This window comes from Myotis daubentonii, chromosome 3 (genome assembly GCF_963259705.1).
Source record: "Myotis daubentonii chromosome 3, mMyoDau2.1, whole genome shotgun sequence".
Classification (NCBI taxonomy): domain Eukaryota; kingdom Metazoa; phylum Chordata; class Mammalia; order Chiroptera; family Vespertilionidae; genus Myotis; species Myotis daubentonii.
Genome location: NC_081842.1, coordinates 180,085,967 through 180,102,529, shown reverse-complemented (window position 1 = coordinate 180,102,529; position 16,563 = coordinate 180,085,967). Strand labels below are relative to the sequence as shown.

At 45.4% G+C, this 16,563-nt stretch overlaps 1 protein-coding gene across 8 annotated transcripts in view; it reads right to left on the bottom strand.

Moving 5' to 3' along the window:
* DAB1 (DAB adaptor protein 1) overlaps window positions 1–16,563 on the bottom strand; it is a 397,889-nt gene that overhangs the window by 52,390 nt on the left and 328,936 nt on the right. For 4 of the 8 annotated variants that reach the window (XM_059689405.1, XM_059689406.1, XM_059689407.1 and 1 more), the window contains exons 5-9: window positions 13,323–13,454; window positions 12,590–12,709; window positions 12,103–12,141; window positions 10,448–10,513; window positions 3,590–3,649 (exon numbers count right to left, since the gene is read on the bottom strand). In XM_059689405.1, coding sequence (XP_059545388.1) covers window positions 3,590–3,649; window positions 10,448–10,513; window positions 12,103–12,141; window positions 12,590–12,709; window positions 13,323–13,454 — 417 coding nt within the window. The remainder of the gene's footprint in view (window positions 1–3,589; window positions 3,650–10,447; window positions 10,514–12,102; window positions 12,142–12,589; window positions 12,710–13,322; window positions 13,455–16,563) is intronic. The other 4 variants (XM_059689408.1, XM_059689409.1, XM_059689410.1 and 1 more) reach the window with 2 other exon arrangements.

The following is a 16,563-nucleotide window of genomic DNA, read 5'->3' as shown; positions in this document are numbered from 1 at the left end:
TGTTAATGGAGCAAAAAGCACTAAATAATGAATACAGTAATGGGGTGCTGAGCACACACCTTCCTCCCCACTCAGGAATGACTCAAAGAGGCAGGATATCTGTCTAAAGAACAGGACCAGCAGTATCAGCGGGCAGAAAAGAAGACCACCAGTATGTCCCCGTTTCTTCCAGAAGGAAAATGAAGATACATTAATCCACTCTGAGTGCTGCTAAGTACAGGCAGCATGGACTCAGGAGCCAGAGGGACCTCGATGATCTGCCTAGAATGTGCTCCGTTTCTCCGTTGCCTGTTCCAATCCTGCCCATCTTTCAAAGCTTTGCCCAAAGTATACCCTCTTGCCTGAAACCTCCCTGTGTCTCTAGTCATCTAACATTTCCTGTCAGCAAGCATTATGCCATTGGATTTCAGGGATCCTGACACAAAAAATATACCCATGTATTCACAATACAGGAGAGATCAGCCCCTGTGCAAAGCTTCTGCTGCCCTGACCAGGAAGAGCTGAAATGTGTATTGCCAGTAGTGAGTGGGTTTCATCCTTATCTTGGCTCAGAGCTCCTAGGAAAGGGTGGAGGGGAGCACAGCATGATCTAAGAACAGACCTGTTAGGAGAAGGGGACAGTACAGAGGTGTCCCAAGGAAGTGCCTCATCAGGGCAGCAGGTCTGCAGGAGGGAGCCTAGAGGGCAGGAAGAGCCCACACAGGGGAAGATGTGGGGGATTTAAAGTACATCTGAGAGGTTTAGGCAAGTGAGACCAACTTTCCAATACAGATACCATTTTCTCCTCAAAATCACCTTGCAAGTTAGATTCAAAAAACCCTTTGGTAGATGAGAACACTGAAATTCAAGGACATGTGTCAGAAGTCCCACAGTGGTAAGAGCAGGAGCTGATGTTCTAGCTGCATCCGTCTGCCTATCCATCGGAGCCATGACTTTTACCTGCTGCCTCTTCTAGACTTTTAGCAATGCTGAAATCATCCACCATCACCATCAGATGCTTCTAGAACCCCGTGGGAATAGCAGGCTGGAGCCACAGAAGGCCATTCAGGCAGCCCAGATATTTACCAACAAAACTGGATTACATTGAATAGCTATTTTAGAGTCAGACAAACAGAGAATTCCCATTAAAAGAAAGTGCCGGAGCTTTTCATAAATCCGCACTACAGGGTAGAGTCATTCATAGATTTATTAAATATCCCTTGAGCGGCTGTGAGGTGCCTGGCTTTCATGTACCAGACCCTGGGCCTGCTCCGGTAACACAAGGACCTCAGGAAGCTCCTGGCAGCAATGGGGAAGGAGGAGGATTCCCACTGTGTGGTAAGGGCTATGAAGAGAGGAATGATGGGCTATGAGGGCACAAGGTAGGGGTGCTCTGCTGACACTGTTCAGAGAAGACATCCAGAAGTTCTTCCTGAAGGCACAGAGCTTGAAGCTAAGCTGGCCTGTTATGGGATGGCTGCAGGGGGTAGGGGGTAGGGACCTTGGGGTGGGGGGTGGGGGGTGGGGGGTGGCTCCTTCAGGAAACTGTAGAGTTCAGTGGAGCTGAACCAAGAGGAGGCGGTCAGAGACATAGACTGAGGCTGGGACCCGAGTGCTGTGTAGGCTAAGGAACTTGGATTATTATTTTTATTTTTTAGCTATTAAGCATGGAGATGGTAAGGCCAGGTTGGTTAGTAAATTCACTAAAATGAAGGTGGCAAATGAGGCATATTTCCTCTAGTATTTACCCCCTTTAGGGGCCAGTGAGGCAATGTAGGCACAAATGGAATCGGGGGAGCTGTGTCTGGGGGGCTGGACCAGCTGAAACTGGAAAGACCTGCGTCTCAGTGACAAGGAGGCCCGATTAAATGCAAGGGCCTCAGGGAGAAAAATTACTTTTCTCTGAGTGGCACCCATTGCATAATCTCTACTATGTTTCCAGACGTGGGTTTTTGGAAAGGGGCCCATATTTAGGTGTTGTCTTTTTGCCCCATTAAAACTAACCTAAATTGGGTTTTGGAAGCAGTACTTAGGTGGAGTATGGTGGTTTCAGAAATATCCTAGCCCAGTGAGGGTAGAGAAATGGAAACTCAGCAAAAAGAAATTTCATAAGTGCAAAGGGGAGCAGGAGCAGGAGGGAGTAAGAATTAGACCAGAAAGACTTCCCAACTGAGAGAATCCAAAAGCTCAGATGTGTAGGACATCAAGAGCTCACTCGGCTTCTGCCAGTCCCATATTCGAATCTCCCACAGTCCTGCTGACAGGCAGTCTCCCAGGCTGGGGAGCACACCCTCTCAGCTGCCGGCTCCTCCACCCTTGCACAGCCCTGCCCCTCAGCAGCTCACCCTCACTGGAGCTGGAACTGGCTTCCTTGCCCCCACTGGTCCTAGTTCCCTGAGCTGGCTGGCACAGAGCACCACAGTCCCCCTCTGTACATGGCACACTGGACCCCCATCTCCACATTCTCTTTTCCATGGTTTCTTTTTTTCTAGGTAAAACATTTCCAAGTCCTTCAGCTGCTCCTCATGGGATGGGGTTTCAAACCCCCTTATCAATCTGATCTTGAAACACACAGGTGTGTCTTTATGTCTCCCACAGTGTGGGGTCCAGACCTAAAACAATGTTCCAGACAGAGTCATTTCTCCCAACAGCTCGCTAGGGCCAGAGCTGGGATTCTTGAGGGTCTGCAGGCCTTCAAGACCATACTCTTTCCACTCATTGCTGAGTTGACTGACATCAACAGTGATTAAACATCCTAGTTTTTTTGTTGTTGTTAGTTTGTTTGTCTTACATACACTGTGGCAAAATATCATGTTCCCCTGCTCAAGAGCCTTCACTGGCCCCGCAGTACACCCTTAATTATACAAAGTGTCCCCCCCAAAATGTATACACACTTTAACAGTGGAGAGTTTGATTTTGAAAATAAAATGTATTTTAATAACTACTGCCTTTATCATCATTTGAAGTGTGTGTATACATTTTTTGGGGACACCCTATACAGAGGGGTCAAAGTGCCAAGTGGAGGTCCTAAATGTAGGTCTGGGCCTAGAGTGCTCTGGGGCTGTACCTCAGAGCATGAAATTTCCTTTCTCTCTCTCATTTCCAGGAATCCCACCAGCACATGGGGTCTGGATGCAGTGGACTTCTGGGTCCTCCATAAACCACTACACATGGCCTTTCCCACAGTTTTCTGGCCACTGGCTGGACCCTTACACACTGTAAAGGTTTTGACTAGCCCTTCTTCTATTGTCCCTCTGAAACTTCTCAACCAGTTCCAAGCTGGATGGCCAAAAATCTTCCCAGAACAAAGACACTGTCCCCTAAAATCTTTGGCTGAAGAACACCTGAAACCTCCAATCCCTTGGACGTGGTGGTTTGCACAATCCAACTCATGGCCACTCATGAAGCCAGACCTTCATCTAGATCGGCAGCCCCACCAGTCTGTCCCGTATGCTTCCTTCCCTCTGACCACTGAGGAGTCCCAGCATGCAGTCCCCAGTGAAGCCACATGGGTCATGACCCGTATCCAGAAGAGGAGTCCCTTTCCTCAGGCTGCAGACATATGAGCACAGGTCACGGGAACCTGGCAGTAGAAAGGAGATGTACTTACACTTACAGGTTGACTTTTTGGCACATCATAAACACCTTCCTTCTTTTGGCTGGTGGGAACCTATGGAAAGATAAAAATCCAACATAGTCAAGACACTCTGGTGTTTCATTTTAAAAGAACAAAGCAACCAGAACTCAACTCTAAGGGGACCCCAGGGGATATGTGTGTGTGAGAGAATGGCTTTGGGGTCCCAGGGGACAGCTCCAAGGGGCTGTGATAGCAGCAGGCAGGAGGGCTGTGTGTGGGAATAATTTCACACATGTCTGCAGGCTGCCTCTGCCTTTGGACTCCTCACAGAATCACAGAACCACAGAACAGGAAGCTGCAGAGACCTCAGCAATCTTGTGGTGAAACACATAATCCTCATTTCACCAAAGACAAAACTGAGGCCCAGGGATGTTCTTCGAGTTGCCCAAAGTGATTAAACACAGTTTGCAGCTGAGCTTATGCTGTTCAACCCTAAGACTGAGATCCAGGCTATTTAAAATATAACAAGTATTAAGGTCCTCATACAAAGTTCCACTTCTGTTGGGATCACGCGTAAGCCACTGGGTAATTACCAAAGGCTTTGTTCAAGGAAAGGAGCCAGAAATTATATGAAAAGCATGAGACTAGAATCCAGAAAAAAAAAATCTCAATTTTTAAAAACACATATCTGTGTCTTCTCTCTCTCTCTTCTCTTAGTCATCCATCCTGTCTGATTGGACCACGTGGTGATGATAACACCCTAAGCCGGTCACTTAGCTCCTCTGAGCTGCACGCTTACAAAACGGTGCTATCGGCTCTGCTTCTCACTCTGATTATTGTGAAGATCAAATGAGAAAATAGACAGTCAATAATCAAAATCTACTAGGCACCATAATATGAAAAAATGTTAGAATGATAGCTTCTTTTATCGTGAGTGCATTATACACACACACACACACACACACACACACACACACACATTTTATAATACTTAACAACAGTGGGTACAGTGAATACTGCTCTCATTTGTCAATCAAGGGCTTTGTACTGAAATGTCCCAAATTGAGAGTAATCATTGGTTGTCATTCCCCAGCAACTAGCAGAGCAGAGTTTAGCTCACTGATGGGATCAGCCAACAGAGGTTGCAGAATTGTCTGATAACATGTCTTTCCTCAGACTGGGGGCTCCCTAAGAGCAGGCATATTGCCTAACACCCAGTAGGCCTTCAGTTATGTCTGCTGGGTAAATGTTCCATAGAGAAATGTGGGAAATAGTAAAGTAAAAAAGTATATTTTAGGCTTGGCTAGGTAACCAAACCATCCTTCAAGAAGTAAGAATTTGAGCTTACTCCTTGAGTTCCTTTGTCATTTAAATCTCATTTAACTTAAAATCTTTACAATAACACTAAGAAATCGGTATTTTATCCTCCACTTGAAGTAATGGAAAGTGAGACTCAGAGATGTTCAGGAACTTTGCTCAAAGCTCCATAGCCAGGAAGTGATCAGATTCCAACTCAGCTCCTTCTGGCTACCAAACAAGACATTTATTCGGAACAGTGTGAACTATTGTTGACTATGTGCCAGCACTATTCTGAACATTTGTTTACCGGCATTCCAATATAATCCTCAGGACAAGTCAATCAGGGAGGGATGACAACCGGAAAGTGCGGCCCAGAGAGAGTCCTGCCAGAGGGTGGAGCCTAGGCAGATGGCCTTTTCACTACTATACTGGAGAGACAGCTGTATCTGGCTCCTGGCCCCACCAGTCTTACAGCTGTTCCAGGGGCTTCTTTTTCTCTGCCATCACATTCTGCACTCCCAGAAGCTCCTGCACATCTTGCAGACAGTGGGACTATGCGTGAGCATGGCTGTGCAAAAGAGGCACTTGAGAACCACTCTTGCAAGCCTTCGTTTGCAGGTAGCCAATGAAGAATGCAATTTTCTTTGCTCCTGATAACTGGGCACCATCGAAAAGGAATCCTTGAAGAATGCCCACAGAGTCCTTGTTAACAAGGGCCAATAAATTCCAAGCCCGCACTTGATTTCCACGAGCTCACCCTTTCCTGAGCACAAACAGCATTCCTGCTCCCTGTAATTCACTGCACACTGTGGGCACTTAGCAAGCCGAACCGCTGCTGACTCTCAATTATGCCTGTAAATGGGGGAAAAGCGGCAGGATGGATAAACCCAAACTGTGCATAATTGAAAAAGCTTTTCTGCTTTCTCTCCCATGGGTGCGATATCAATCTGCCTGTTTGTCCTTTAAGATTTATCTCAGCCCGGACATCTTCTTGTGAGCCTTGCCTGACTCCCCAGGCTGCGTTTGAACCTTTCTCTGTAGTCTTGTAACCTCTGGTGTATCCTTTCATTAAAAAATAAAAGTTGCCAGGTACCTATTTTGTGTCATGCACTGTACTTTGCTTGGAACGATGATGGAAAACGGAGACGGATATGCCCCCGATTGCTCAGAGTCCCTTGGCTTGCTGGGGAGATGGGAGAAACCAGGCTGCTGCAGCGAAGTGGGAAAGGGGCTTTCTCTTACAGAGGACTCGGGAGACCACACTGCAGCTGCCGGGTCCTCTGTCTTCCTGCTGCTCTGCAAGCTTGCTGAGGGCAGGGCTGATATTTCTTATCCTTGTTCTCCCACCTGTAAACACTGGTTAGCAAGAAACCTCTAAGCATCCAACATTTACCACATGTGTGCTGAGGGCAGGACACTGGCCGAGGTGCTCAAGGGACAAGGATCAGAAAGAGCGGTGGTCCTGGCTCTCTTCTCCCCTTGGCAGGCCCATGCCATCGGTAGACCAATTTGGGAAAAACGGTGTTTGGGAGTGACAATGGTTCTGGACCAACAGGAAGCGGGAGGTCTGGTTCCTAATCCTGGCTCTGCCATAGGCCATGTGACCTCAGAGGTCACTTTGCTCTCTGCACTCAGTGCCCTCATCTGGTTGTCATGAGCACCCAAGGGGTTGCCTATAAACTCCCTGAGGGAGGAGACCATGCCGTGGTCACCAGTACATCCCCATGGACCGGGCACTTGCTAGCTGCTCAATAAATAATTACTTTTTAAATGAACCAATTAATAGATGAGATATGACTCTAAAACTATATATTCAGTATTGTCCATACAGAAGGTACTTTCAGTTCAGCAGCATATTAGTAGTGTGGAGAGGCAGTGACATAGGACTAGAGACTTCCATTTTAAAGTAATGATACTTGACACATCGTGGGTGATTAAAAATGACTTTTGAAAGAACAAAATTGGGGCATGCCTGCACAGGAGGCTGTGATCTCACTCAGGTGGGAGGCTTATTAAGAAATGAAAGAACCCTGGATTCAGAATCAGAGGCTCTGGCCTTGGACCCAGCACTCAGATTGGAGGACTTGACTTTCTTCCATTTAAAATGATTGCCACCACAACTGTCATCGTAGCTGTTTTCATCTCACCGAGGTACTGGAAGGGTCAAAACTGAGAACCCTGTAAAAATGCTTTGAACCACAAGGCTCTGTGTCGTTTTAAAGGGACGGCTGCTAACTTTTCTGAGGCATGCAAAGAGAAAGACAATTATGATGATCAATTTAGTTGGGAAACGAGACTGGTGAACCTCAAAGAGAGGTTATTTTACCCAAGGGCCCCTACCTCCTGTTGGCTGGAGTTATCAACAGCACAGCTGGGAGCAGCTGCAGCTCTCGGACAAGATGGGGTGAGCGAGCCATGTTCCCCTTCAGTTAACACATCATCCTCAGACAGCTGGGCAATAGCAGATGCTGACAACGTTGGCGAGTGAGGGGAACTCACATCTACATGGAGCCTACTAGGTCCAAGTGCTGTCCTCATTTTACATCTTCACATCACTTCTAGAAGCAGATGATATCATATCCCTATTTGTAGCTCAGGAAATTGAGATGCGGAAGTTATGTACTTCCCTCAGGGTAATCAAATAGTTAAAGGATTAGGCCCTAGTCCCCTTTCCTTCCTTCCAGAAAAGGGGAGGTGGAACTGAGTCTGAGTTCAAGATGGGCTAGGCTGAAGTATGAGGAACACTTCAATCTACTCAGGAGGAAGAGCTATGCAACACTTGGAGGCCCTTAAAAAATAATGATGTTCCTAATTGCAGCTCCTTAAAAGCCCAGACCTATCTTTAGATCCAAGAGTTTATCTTTTGTTAAGCAAATCCAGGCCTAGCCAGGCAATTGCAAGAAAGGGAAATGACCAGAGGCCTTTCCAATAGGGGGCGGTAAAATATTCATTCTCTTAAATGGTACCTTCCTGTTCATGATGGACAGACAGGGAGATTGGAGGTCAGAACTGTTAGAACAAGTGTGATTTTTAGATAGTGACTTGAAGATGCACAGAATCTGATTGTGAGATTCAGCATCAGCATTTTCTGAGCCAAGGAGAGCCCCAGGATTAATCTATTCATTTACAGAGTCACACAGATGTTGGTATGAATGGGGAGTTTTACTACTTGTAGCTCCACAACCCTGTGAGCCTCACTTTCCTCATCTGTAATGTGGGAATAATGGCTCAAGCCACATCAGGCTGCTGTGAGGGATATTAAGATACTGCATATAAACCCTCATTCACAGAACAGCCCACAATCAGCACTCAACAAAAGTTACCAAACACACACACACACACACACACACACACACACACACCATTCCTGTGGCTATAAAACATGCTCCTCTGAAGAATCACAAGCCTATGATGAGGTAAGTAGTTGCAAAGAGCAGAAAAGGGCATTGCATGAGAGATCCCTCAGTTTCATTGACTCATTTTACAGATGAGTAAACTGAGGCCCAGAGGAGAAAAGGAACTTGTCAAGGTACAGTAATGGCTGAGTTGGTAGTACTGGTACTTAAGATCCTGAATTCACATATGATGGGCTCAGTGTGTGACCCAGATGAAGCCTCTTCTATACTTTCTCCTTATGAGCTTGTTTTTTTTCTCAGGCCAACATGTGTATTGGAGAGAAAGTATTACCCAATTTTGTCATTGGGGAAGCTGAGTCTCTGAGAGGGCAAGTACCCTGCCCAGTACCACTCAGTCAAAGGTTGTTGGTGACAGCCATAACTAGAATCCAGTTCTCCACTTGCCTAAACCCCGTTCCCCTACAATCCCCACAGGGTACAACAGGAGTCCTGCCAACTACAATTAACTCTGAATTCAGAAACCTCTTATATTGAAGGGTCTATTATTTTAAAAGGTGCTCTCTACATTGTATATATGTACCACAGCTTTTTTATCCACTCATCTATTGATGGGAGTCTGGGTGAAAAGTGTGAAGGGGCTGACAAGTACAGACTGGTAGTTACAGTATAGTCATGGGGATGTAAAGTACAGCATAGCAAATACAGTCAGTGATATTGGAATAACTATGCATGCTGACAGTGGGTGCTGGAAATATCAGGAGGAACACTTTGTAAAGTATTTGACTATCGAACCACTATGCTGTACACTTGAAACTAATACAGAATAATATTGAATATAAACTGCAATTAAAAATAAAAATTAAGAAAAGGAAAAAATGTGAAAAACAAAAGGCGCTCTCTCCTCAGAGGAATATTGGTTCATGGTTCCTTTGGCCCCATATTAAGGTACTGCCAGGTTGTACTTGAATATCTGCCACTGAAGACAAAGATGCAACTTACCTGTTTGAAGACAGAAACTTTGTCAGTGATGATTTTAAACAAAACCTCCAAGTACAACCTCACACTTGGATCCAATCCAGACAGATCAGGTGGATAAACATACAATGTGGGTGTCAGGGACACTGCCCCCTGCACTGAAAAATCTGTGTATACCCTTTGACTCCCTGAAAACAGTTGTTCTTGGGTATTTATCAGAAATTGGTACCAGGACACCGCCCTCTCCCCCTCCCCCACTGGACACCAAAATTGGTGGATGCTAAGTACTCTGTATAGAATGGCGTAGATCAATGCATACAGTCAGCCCTCTGCATCTGCGGATTGCCAACCAAAAATCAAAAACAGAACAGGTATTTATTGAATGAAATCCACATATAAATGGACTCATGTAGTTTAAACCCATTGGTTCAAGGGTCAACAGTGCTTAGATTATTATTCCACAGGGCTGGTTAAAACTGAGCACTTGATGGAGCCAACATTATATTTTGGTCATTTAGAAGTCCATGCATTTGATGCAAACTGAAAATCTGTTTTGTTTTTATTACACAAGTAATGTGTGCCCAAGGCAGAATAACAGACCACACAACTAAGTAAATTAAGAAAATTAAAATCACTTATGAAATACATTAAAATTGTTCCTACTTCTCTAATGTTTATATTCAAATGAGGACTGAAATTCTAATTAGTGAAAACTGGAGGTCGTCATATTTGTTTCATGTGTTGCTAGGCTGCAATTACTCAAACTCTTTGATGGGAATGCATGGGGAAGAGCACGAGCTTAGCCTTTCACACCCTTGCCTGGGTTTGAGCTCAGGCCTAAATAACTGTACAACCCTGAGAAAGCTACTCAGCTTCTCTGAGTCTCAGCTTCCCCTTGTAAAAGTGGAATTCGAATGCCTACTTCATCGAATACTTGTGAGAATGAAATGGATTAAAAGTGTGTTCGTGGTTTTTCACATAAGCAGACATTTAATTTAGAAAAATGGAATAGCTGATGTTGGAGTCAACTGAAAATAGTTAAGATCCATTAGAAGTTAAAACACTGTACCCAACTGGTCATTAACCATTCCATGATCAGGTATGAAAACTGCTGGTAAGTTGGAGGGAAGCCGAAAGCAGAGGTATCTTAACCAGCCTGGAATGACTGCGTGGAGTGTGTGCGGAGAGAGCCCTGGTCCTTCAGACCCTGCAGGACATCTACTGATGATGGTGCAACGCTGAGAGAGAAGCGATTTTATACCTGATAAATGTTTTCTTCCGTTTCGGGGTCACGGATTGGTTCGTGTCCAGCCTCAAACACAATGTACTATCATGCAGCGGCCAGAGAGGAAAGGTCAGAGGAAAAAGAAAGAGGGAAAAAAAGGCATTTGGAATTTAAGATACAAATCACAGTGAGCATTAAAGAAACGGGCACAAGGGAACACATCTTAGTGAGACCACTGAATTACTGAGGTACCGGTGGGCCTCACACATTTCTGCCTTTTCTAAAGAAATCTGCAAATGGCTGGCAGTCAGTCCTTCGTGATGATTGCACGGGGCCCAGCAGCTCTTCTGGAGTCACAGTCTCCTCACTCAGTGGCATTTGTCTCAGTACTGCCTGCCTGTGTGGCATGCTGAGTGGGAATGACATCTCCTGGGAATGCCTGGGTCCCAACTTTGTAAACTTTGGGTCACAGCAGTCGCCCCCCTTTGCTCAAAGGCTCAGGCTCCTAAGTCAACTCTGAAGTGCTCATAAGCCCCAAATTCCCTCATCCCATAAATACCACCCGGATTTCATTCTCAGTTTTAAGCATTAGCTATCAGATTGCCCATGTGCGTGTTTGGGACTCTAAAGGACAGGCCCATTTCTAAAGGCCAACATTCTTCATTCTCTGGAGCTGGTTGGCCAAGGGCGGAGCTCGCATTATAAACAAATCCTCGCCTCAGCATTCACTGTAAAGAAAGGGCCATCACTAAGTGCATTTGACTTCTGTTAGTCTTATGTGCTAGATACTTCTTCCATACAAGTTATCCATATTATGCTGCCTTTAAAAATCCATATTATCTTACTTTCGGCATAGCAGCTTTCTGTGTGAAAATATGCATTCACACCTATGCATGTGTGACACACACGTATGTAGAACCCACATGTGTCCCAGTTAGAATACAAGTTTCAGGTTTTCTTTTATGTCCAGCAAGTACGTCTTTGGGCTTCTTTCTCTCCTTGGGAATAAGCATGTGGGGTGAGGGGCGGAGGCCACCTCTTCCCTTTTCCCTGGACCTGTTTGAGCAGAGCACATACCTGAGCCCAAGAGAAGTCATGTCTCTACACACACCTGGGCTGCAACCCTGAAGAGCGTGCAGAGAAAGCTGTGGGCTGAGATGTCTCTAGGATCTCCCATTCCCTCCTCACAACAGCCCCTGGGCACCAGCCAGCTTATCAGAGGGGCAGCCTGGCTGATCAAGCTGGGAGAGACTTCCCACAGCCTTTCTGAAGCTTACAAACCCAGCCTTTGGGTTTGAATTCAAATGTCATCAGAACGTCAGTCCCCATCTCCAGTTCTTGACTCAGAGAAACCACCTCATTATTCAGTCTCTCTCCTGAACTCAGAATATTCAAGAGACTCATGAAGACGTTCAGCTCCAGGATCAGACATTTACAGCTCGTGGAGGGGGATGAGGCAAGGCAAGATGGGAAAGCACATCACCACACCCCATGTCACTGATGCTGGTCACACTTCGGCTCCTTTTCATGGAAACTGGCTCCTGTGGGTGCTGGCAGCCCTCACCCTCAGAAACCACCTTGTCCCTGTCTAGGCTCCGCAGGCAGCCGATGCTTCAGGTCTCGGATGCAGCGTCCATACCACAGGCCTAGCCATTCCGGACCCTAAAAACCCATTTGGTTTCAGAAATTACCTGGTACACAGGATCTTCAACATCCTCTTCCAGAATTGTCTACGGCAGAGCGAGGGCAGGGAAGGTGAGAGCAGAGGACATAAGGAGAGATGTGAGACTGGATTCAGAAGTTACAGGACAGTAAAGAAGCCAGTTCTGCGTAGGATAGGCTGGGGGGCCATCAGGTAGAAAACACACAGAAAAAAACAACAAAACCCTTGCAGCCACCCCCACCCACTGTAACAACAGCAAGAGCAATTGTGTTTCTTTCATTATCCTCCCCTGATCTTCCTCTGGATTCAAGATTTCCCTTTCTCTTACATGTCTAGAATTTCAGAGAATAAGGGATCATTTCTCACAGCTCGCCTCTGAGCTGGTAATTTACAGGAGAGCCTTTCATCTGTATTGCTATTTGGAAGCAGGAAGAGAAGCCCTGACTGTCAGTTTTCACATCTATTTATTTTAAGCCCCAATCTTCCCCAGTACCGGGATAAACTCACAGCTATACCTGATACACAGCTTGTTCACACTGCTTATCCTTTTGTGCCTTTTTCTCCAACTCTTCTCTTTGCTTCAATTCGTAAATAAGTTGAAAGAGATCTCTCAAGTCCAGAATAACAGGTTCAGCCTGGAGTGGAAGGTGGTAAAACACATTATTCATAAGGGGATGCGCCTGAGCTGTGAAGGCCCACTTTTGTGTGCGCTGGCTACAACCCACAGCTCTTCCTTTTCCCATTAAACTGAAAGCATTCCATCTTTAATTAACTCTACCTTGTTTGTATTGGTTTAGCAAATTGCATCTAGGCTAAAGTTCATTTCTCCAACTAATTATATTTGTAAATTCATAATAATCACAGGCATAAAAGGCAATGCTTTTATTTATTAGTAATTTTGGATACGATAAAATTAGGGTAGGCCTTATGCAAAGTGGCTGTTTGTTTTCTCTTATTTTCTTTTTAAATGAGGCTATGAACACAAGGAAACTTATTTGTATACTGTGCCTCCAAACCTGCTTAATCAGAAAGGAAAATAGTGAGTCCTTACGAAATACCCATTAGTAAAAACAACAACAAAACCGATGGGCATGAGTGTTTTCCCGCTTCCAGGCTGTGTAGCTTCTCTCGATGGGAGCCTGAGTACCGGCATCACTGAGGCAAACATCACAGCGGGCTTCCAGATAGCAGAGTGCGACTGTCCCCTCAAGTCACAAGGGAAGGTGTCCTCTCTTCTGGGGTACTCACCGCTTGGGCTGTTTTTATGGCCACAAATCTGTGGTTCCCTTCCTTTCCACACACGTAGCCAAAGGCCCGGTGGTCTGTGATGTCCTTTGCAATGTAGGAAATTTCGTGAACAGCATGGTGATGCTGAAGGGCCTGCGAGAGACAAAAGAAAGAACATCTTTGAGGGGACTTTCCCTTCGAGCTGTTAATCAATGAGAGATGCATTTCAGCTACGTGTGAATAGGCCCACAGGGCTTGGGAAAAGCTGTTTGGTCCAGATGGAAGGAAAGAGAGCTGTGCCTGCCCGTGAGAGAGGGAGTCTCCCCTCCAAGGTCTTAGTGCTGTGACCGGAGAGGTAAACAGGGCTGCTCATACGCTGGCTGAGCGTCTGTGTGCTGGCTTCCTTCAGCCTGCCGAGCCAGTCAGCTCCACTCAGTGGCGGAGGTTTCTGCTACATCCTTTTCTTCCCGACACAGCCCCGCTCGAGTTCTGGCTGGACATGTAACACAATCACATACCAGGCGGAAGACCTACCCTGCACGGCCACAGGGGCGCCATTCACAATCATAGAACCGTGCCTTTGCATGGCTACGATGTTCTCACAGATGGTGACTGAGTGTCTTGAGGAACAAACCCCTTTCTCTAACTTGTCCAAAGTCACCATCTAGGCTAGATGTGGGGTCCCCCATATCTCAGGCTGTTCACGAATTGGTCCCTCTCTCTCTGTCTGCCTGTTCTTTTATCCACTGGTTCGAATCTTTTCCTCTTTCAAAGGCCATTTGAAATAGAACCACCTCGTGACACCTCCCCTGAGCGAGGCTCACCCTCCCTCTCCCTGCAGGAGTAACTCCTCCCTTCTGTGTTTCCATGGAATGTCAGTCCCAGTGACCTGACCATGAAACTCCTGATGGGCTCTTCACATACAGCTCCCTGGGGGCCTGCTTCCCAAGGCCTTCTTCTCAGACATATTTTCCTGGTCCCTTGCCTGTCTTCCCCACCAGGTCTGTCTTCCTCATCTCTGTCACCCCAGAACCTTGCACTGTTCCTGGCCTGAGTTGTTGAATAAGGTAAACTGGGATAGCTGGTCAGTAATTTGAAAATCTTCTGAAACTGACCTCCCTGCCTTGATTGTCTAAGCTTCAACAAATAATGTTCACCATCCTGTTGGTGATAGTGACCTTTACAACCATTTGCCTATTAAGTCTACATTAAAAAAATGCTCATTAAACAGTACTCTGTGTACAGGAATATGTATGCACCTGCTTAAGATCTTTATAACTTGAAGGGCCTTTTCATCATGCTGGCTATTAAGAAGCTTGAATTCTAGCCACTGTGTGGACATAAGGCACTCACTATATGGGCCTCAGCGCATTCCTCTATCAAATGAGATGTTTGTATCAGATCAGTGACTCCTAATCCAAAGCCCTGGACCTACTGGGTCATTAAAGGTAATAAAAAGAACTCCCAAGCAATTTTAAACATCTAAAAAAGCTAAACAGAAATGAATAATTATTCCTAGTAAGACTGCACATTTCATTGTGCATGCAAATGAAAATGCGAAGTTTATTTGGGATTGTACCAGGTAGCTATACTCCTTAGCTGATCTTGGAGCAGATTCTCATTGGAAATTCATTATGGGCTCAAATAATTCAAATAGGAAAGTGAATGACTATCAATGCATTCTTTTTTTTTTGGGGGGGGGGGGGACACAAATCTTCCTCCTTACTGAGCCCATGGAGGAAGACATGGCACACAATAGGAACTATGTCATGAAAATATCGGGAACCACTGGACTAGATGTTCTCTAAGGTCTTGTTCTATTTCCCTGGATCTGTGAGCCATCAGAACCTACAGCACACAACCAGCCTCTGAGGGCAGTGGACATCTGCTTCTCATGCCGGTCATCACCTTAGTTCTGGACCACTGGCCCGGGTCTTCCAAAACATCTCTTCCCAGGCTGGTGCCACCTTTCCAGGCTCCTGACTGTGAGTCATCCCTGCAGAATCTGCTGCACACCTTACCCTTCTCGATTCTGACCGTTCAGTAACCTCTGTACTCCCCTTGCGAGGCTCCCTTCAGCATCATACCATGTCCAGGTTGCCCACTGCCCACTGGACTTCATGCCTGGAGGGTGTTGTCAGCGCCCAGTATCCCTAGCTGCAATAGTGGACATCACTGTATAATTCCAGTGGATTTCAACACAAACAAGGTTGGTGAAGAAAGAAGTGTGTGTTAGGAGAATAATCAGAATCCATTCATCTTTGTTTTATTAAGAGCACATATTTCGCCAGCAGAAGAAAACTGCTCAAAAAGCGGTAGCTTTTTCATGGTGTTAATGATGTAAAATTGATGAGACTTATATTCACACTACGTGGGGGTATTGATTTATAGGCTTTTGCGAGCGCCAATGGTAGGCAGCAGGGGAAGTGGGAGACAAAGACTTTCTCCTCTCCCTTTCCTGAAAGTAGTCCTCTCTCTGCATAATGTGGAGGATGTTATCCACGTTTCCTATTAAATCAAAGTTTGACGACAGTAGCTTATTGATTGCTAAGTGGAATATTGCTCTAAAATTAAACCGCGATTAGAAGTCTTCCTGGTGGAATTAGATTTGGCGATGATTGTGCAATAGTAACATATCACCTACGATGCAAGGCAGCAGACAGAGATGATGTAATTTACCTGAGAATCCTCATTAAGTGTTTTAAAATCAAAACATTTTTAATGCCTAATAATACCTAATATTGCCTTGTAAAGTGTAGCTGCGTGTGTGCATAAAGTGCTTAAAGATATTTGTAACATTGTCTTTTTCCACAGTTAATTTTATGACATGTTAAAAAGGAATGCTCAGAAAGTGGCTCATTCATTTGGAAACTAAGAGTCCGTGAGGGGATGTGTCTCCACTTTCTACAACCTTAACCGTGCAGATATAATATAGACACTTGGAAATACAAATACATTAGAATCCTGCTAATCCCACAGTCGTATTATCGCATTCATCTTGGCAACTCAGAGGATCTTGCATATACTTGTTCATTGAGCCTCAAAATTGCTTCGGGTCTTCCAGGAGATTTTATCAGCACAATCAAAGACAGTTGGAGCCTTAAACATCATCTACTTCAACTCTGAGTTTATTCATAAAAGAACTGAGAGAATTCTGGCAGGCCCAGTACTAAACCCAGGTCCTATTCTCCCTACTCAGGATGACAAAGAATGGAGAAAAGGAAACAAGATGACATAGAATCAAGGCATCCTTTTCTTAGAC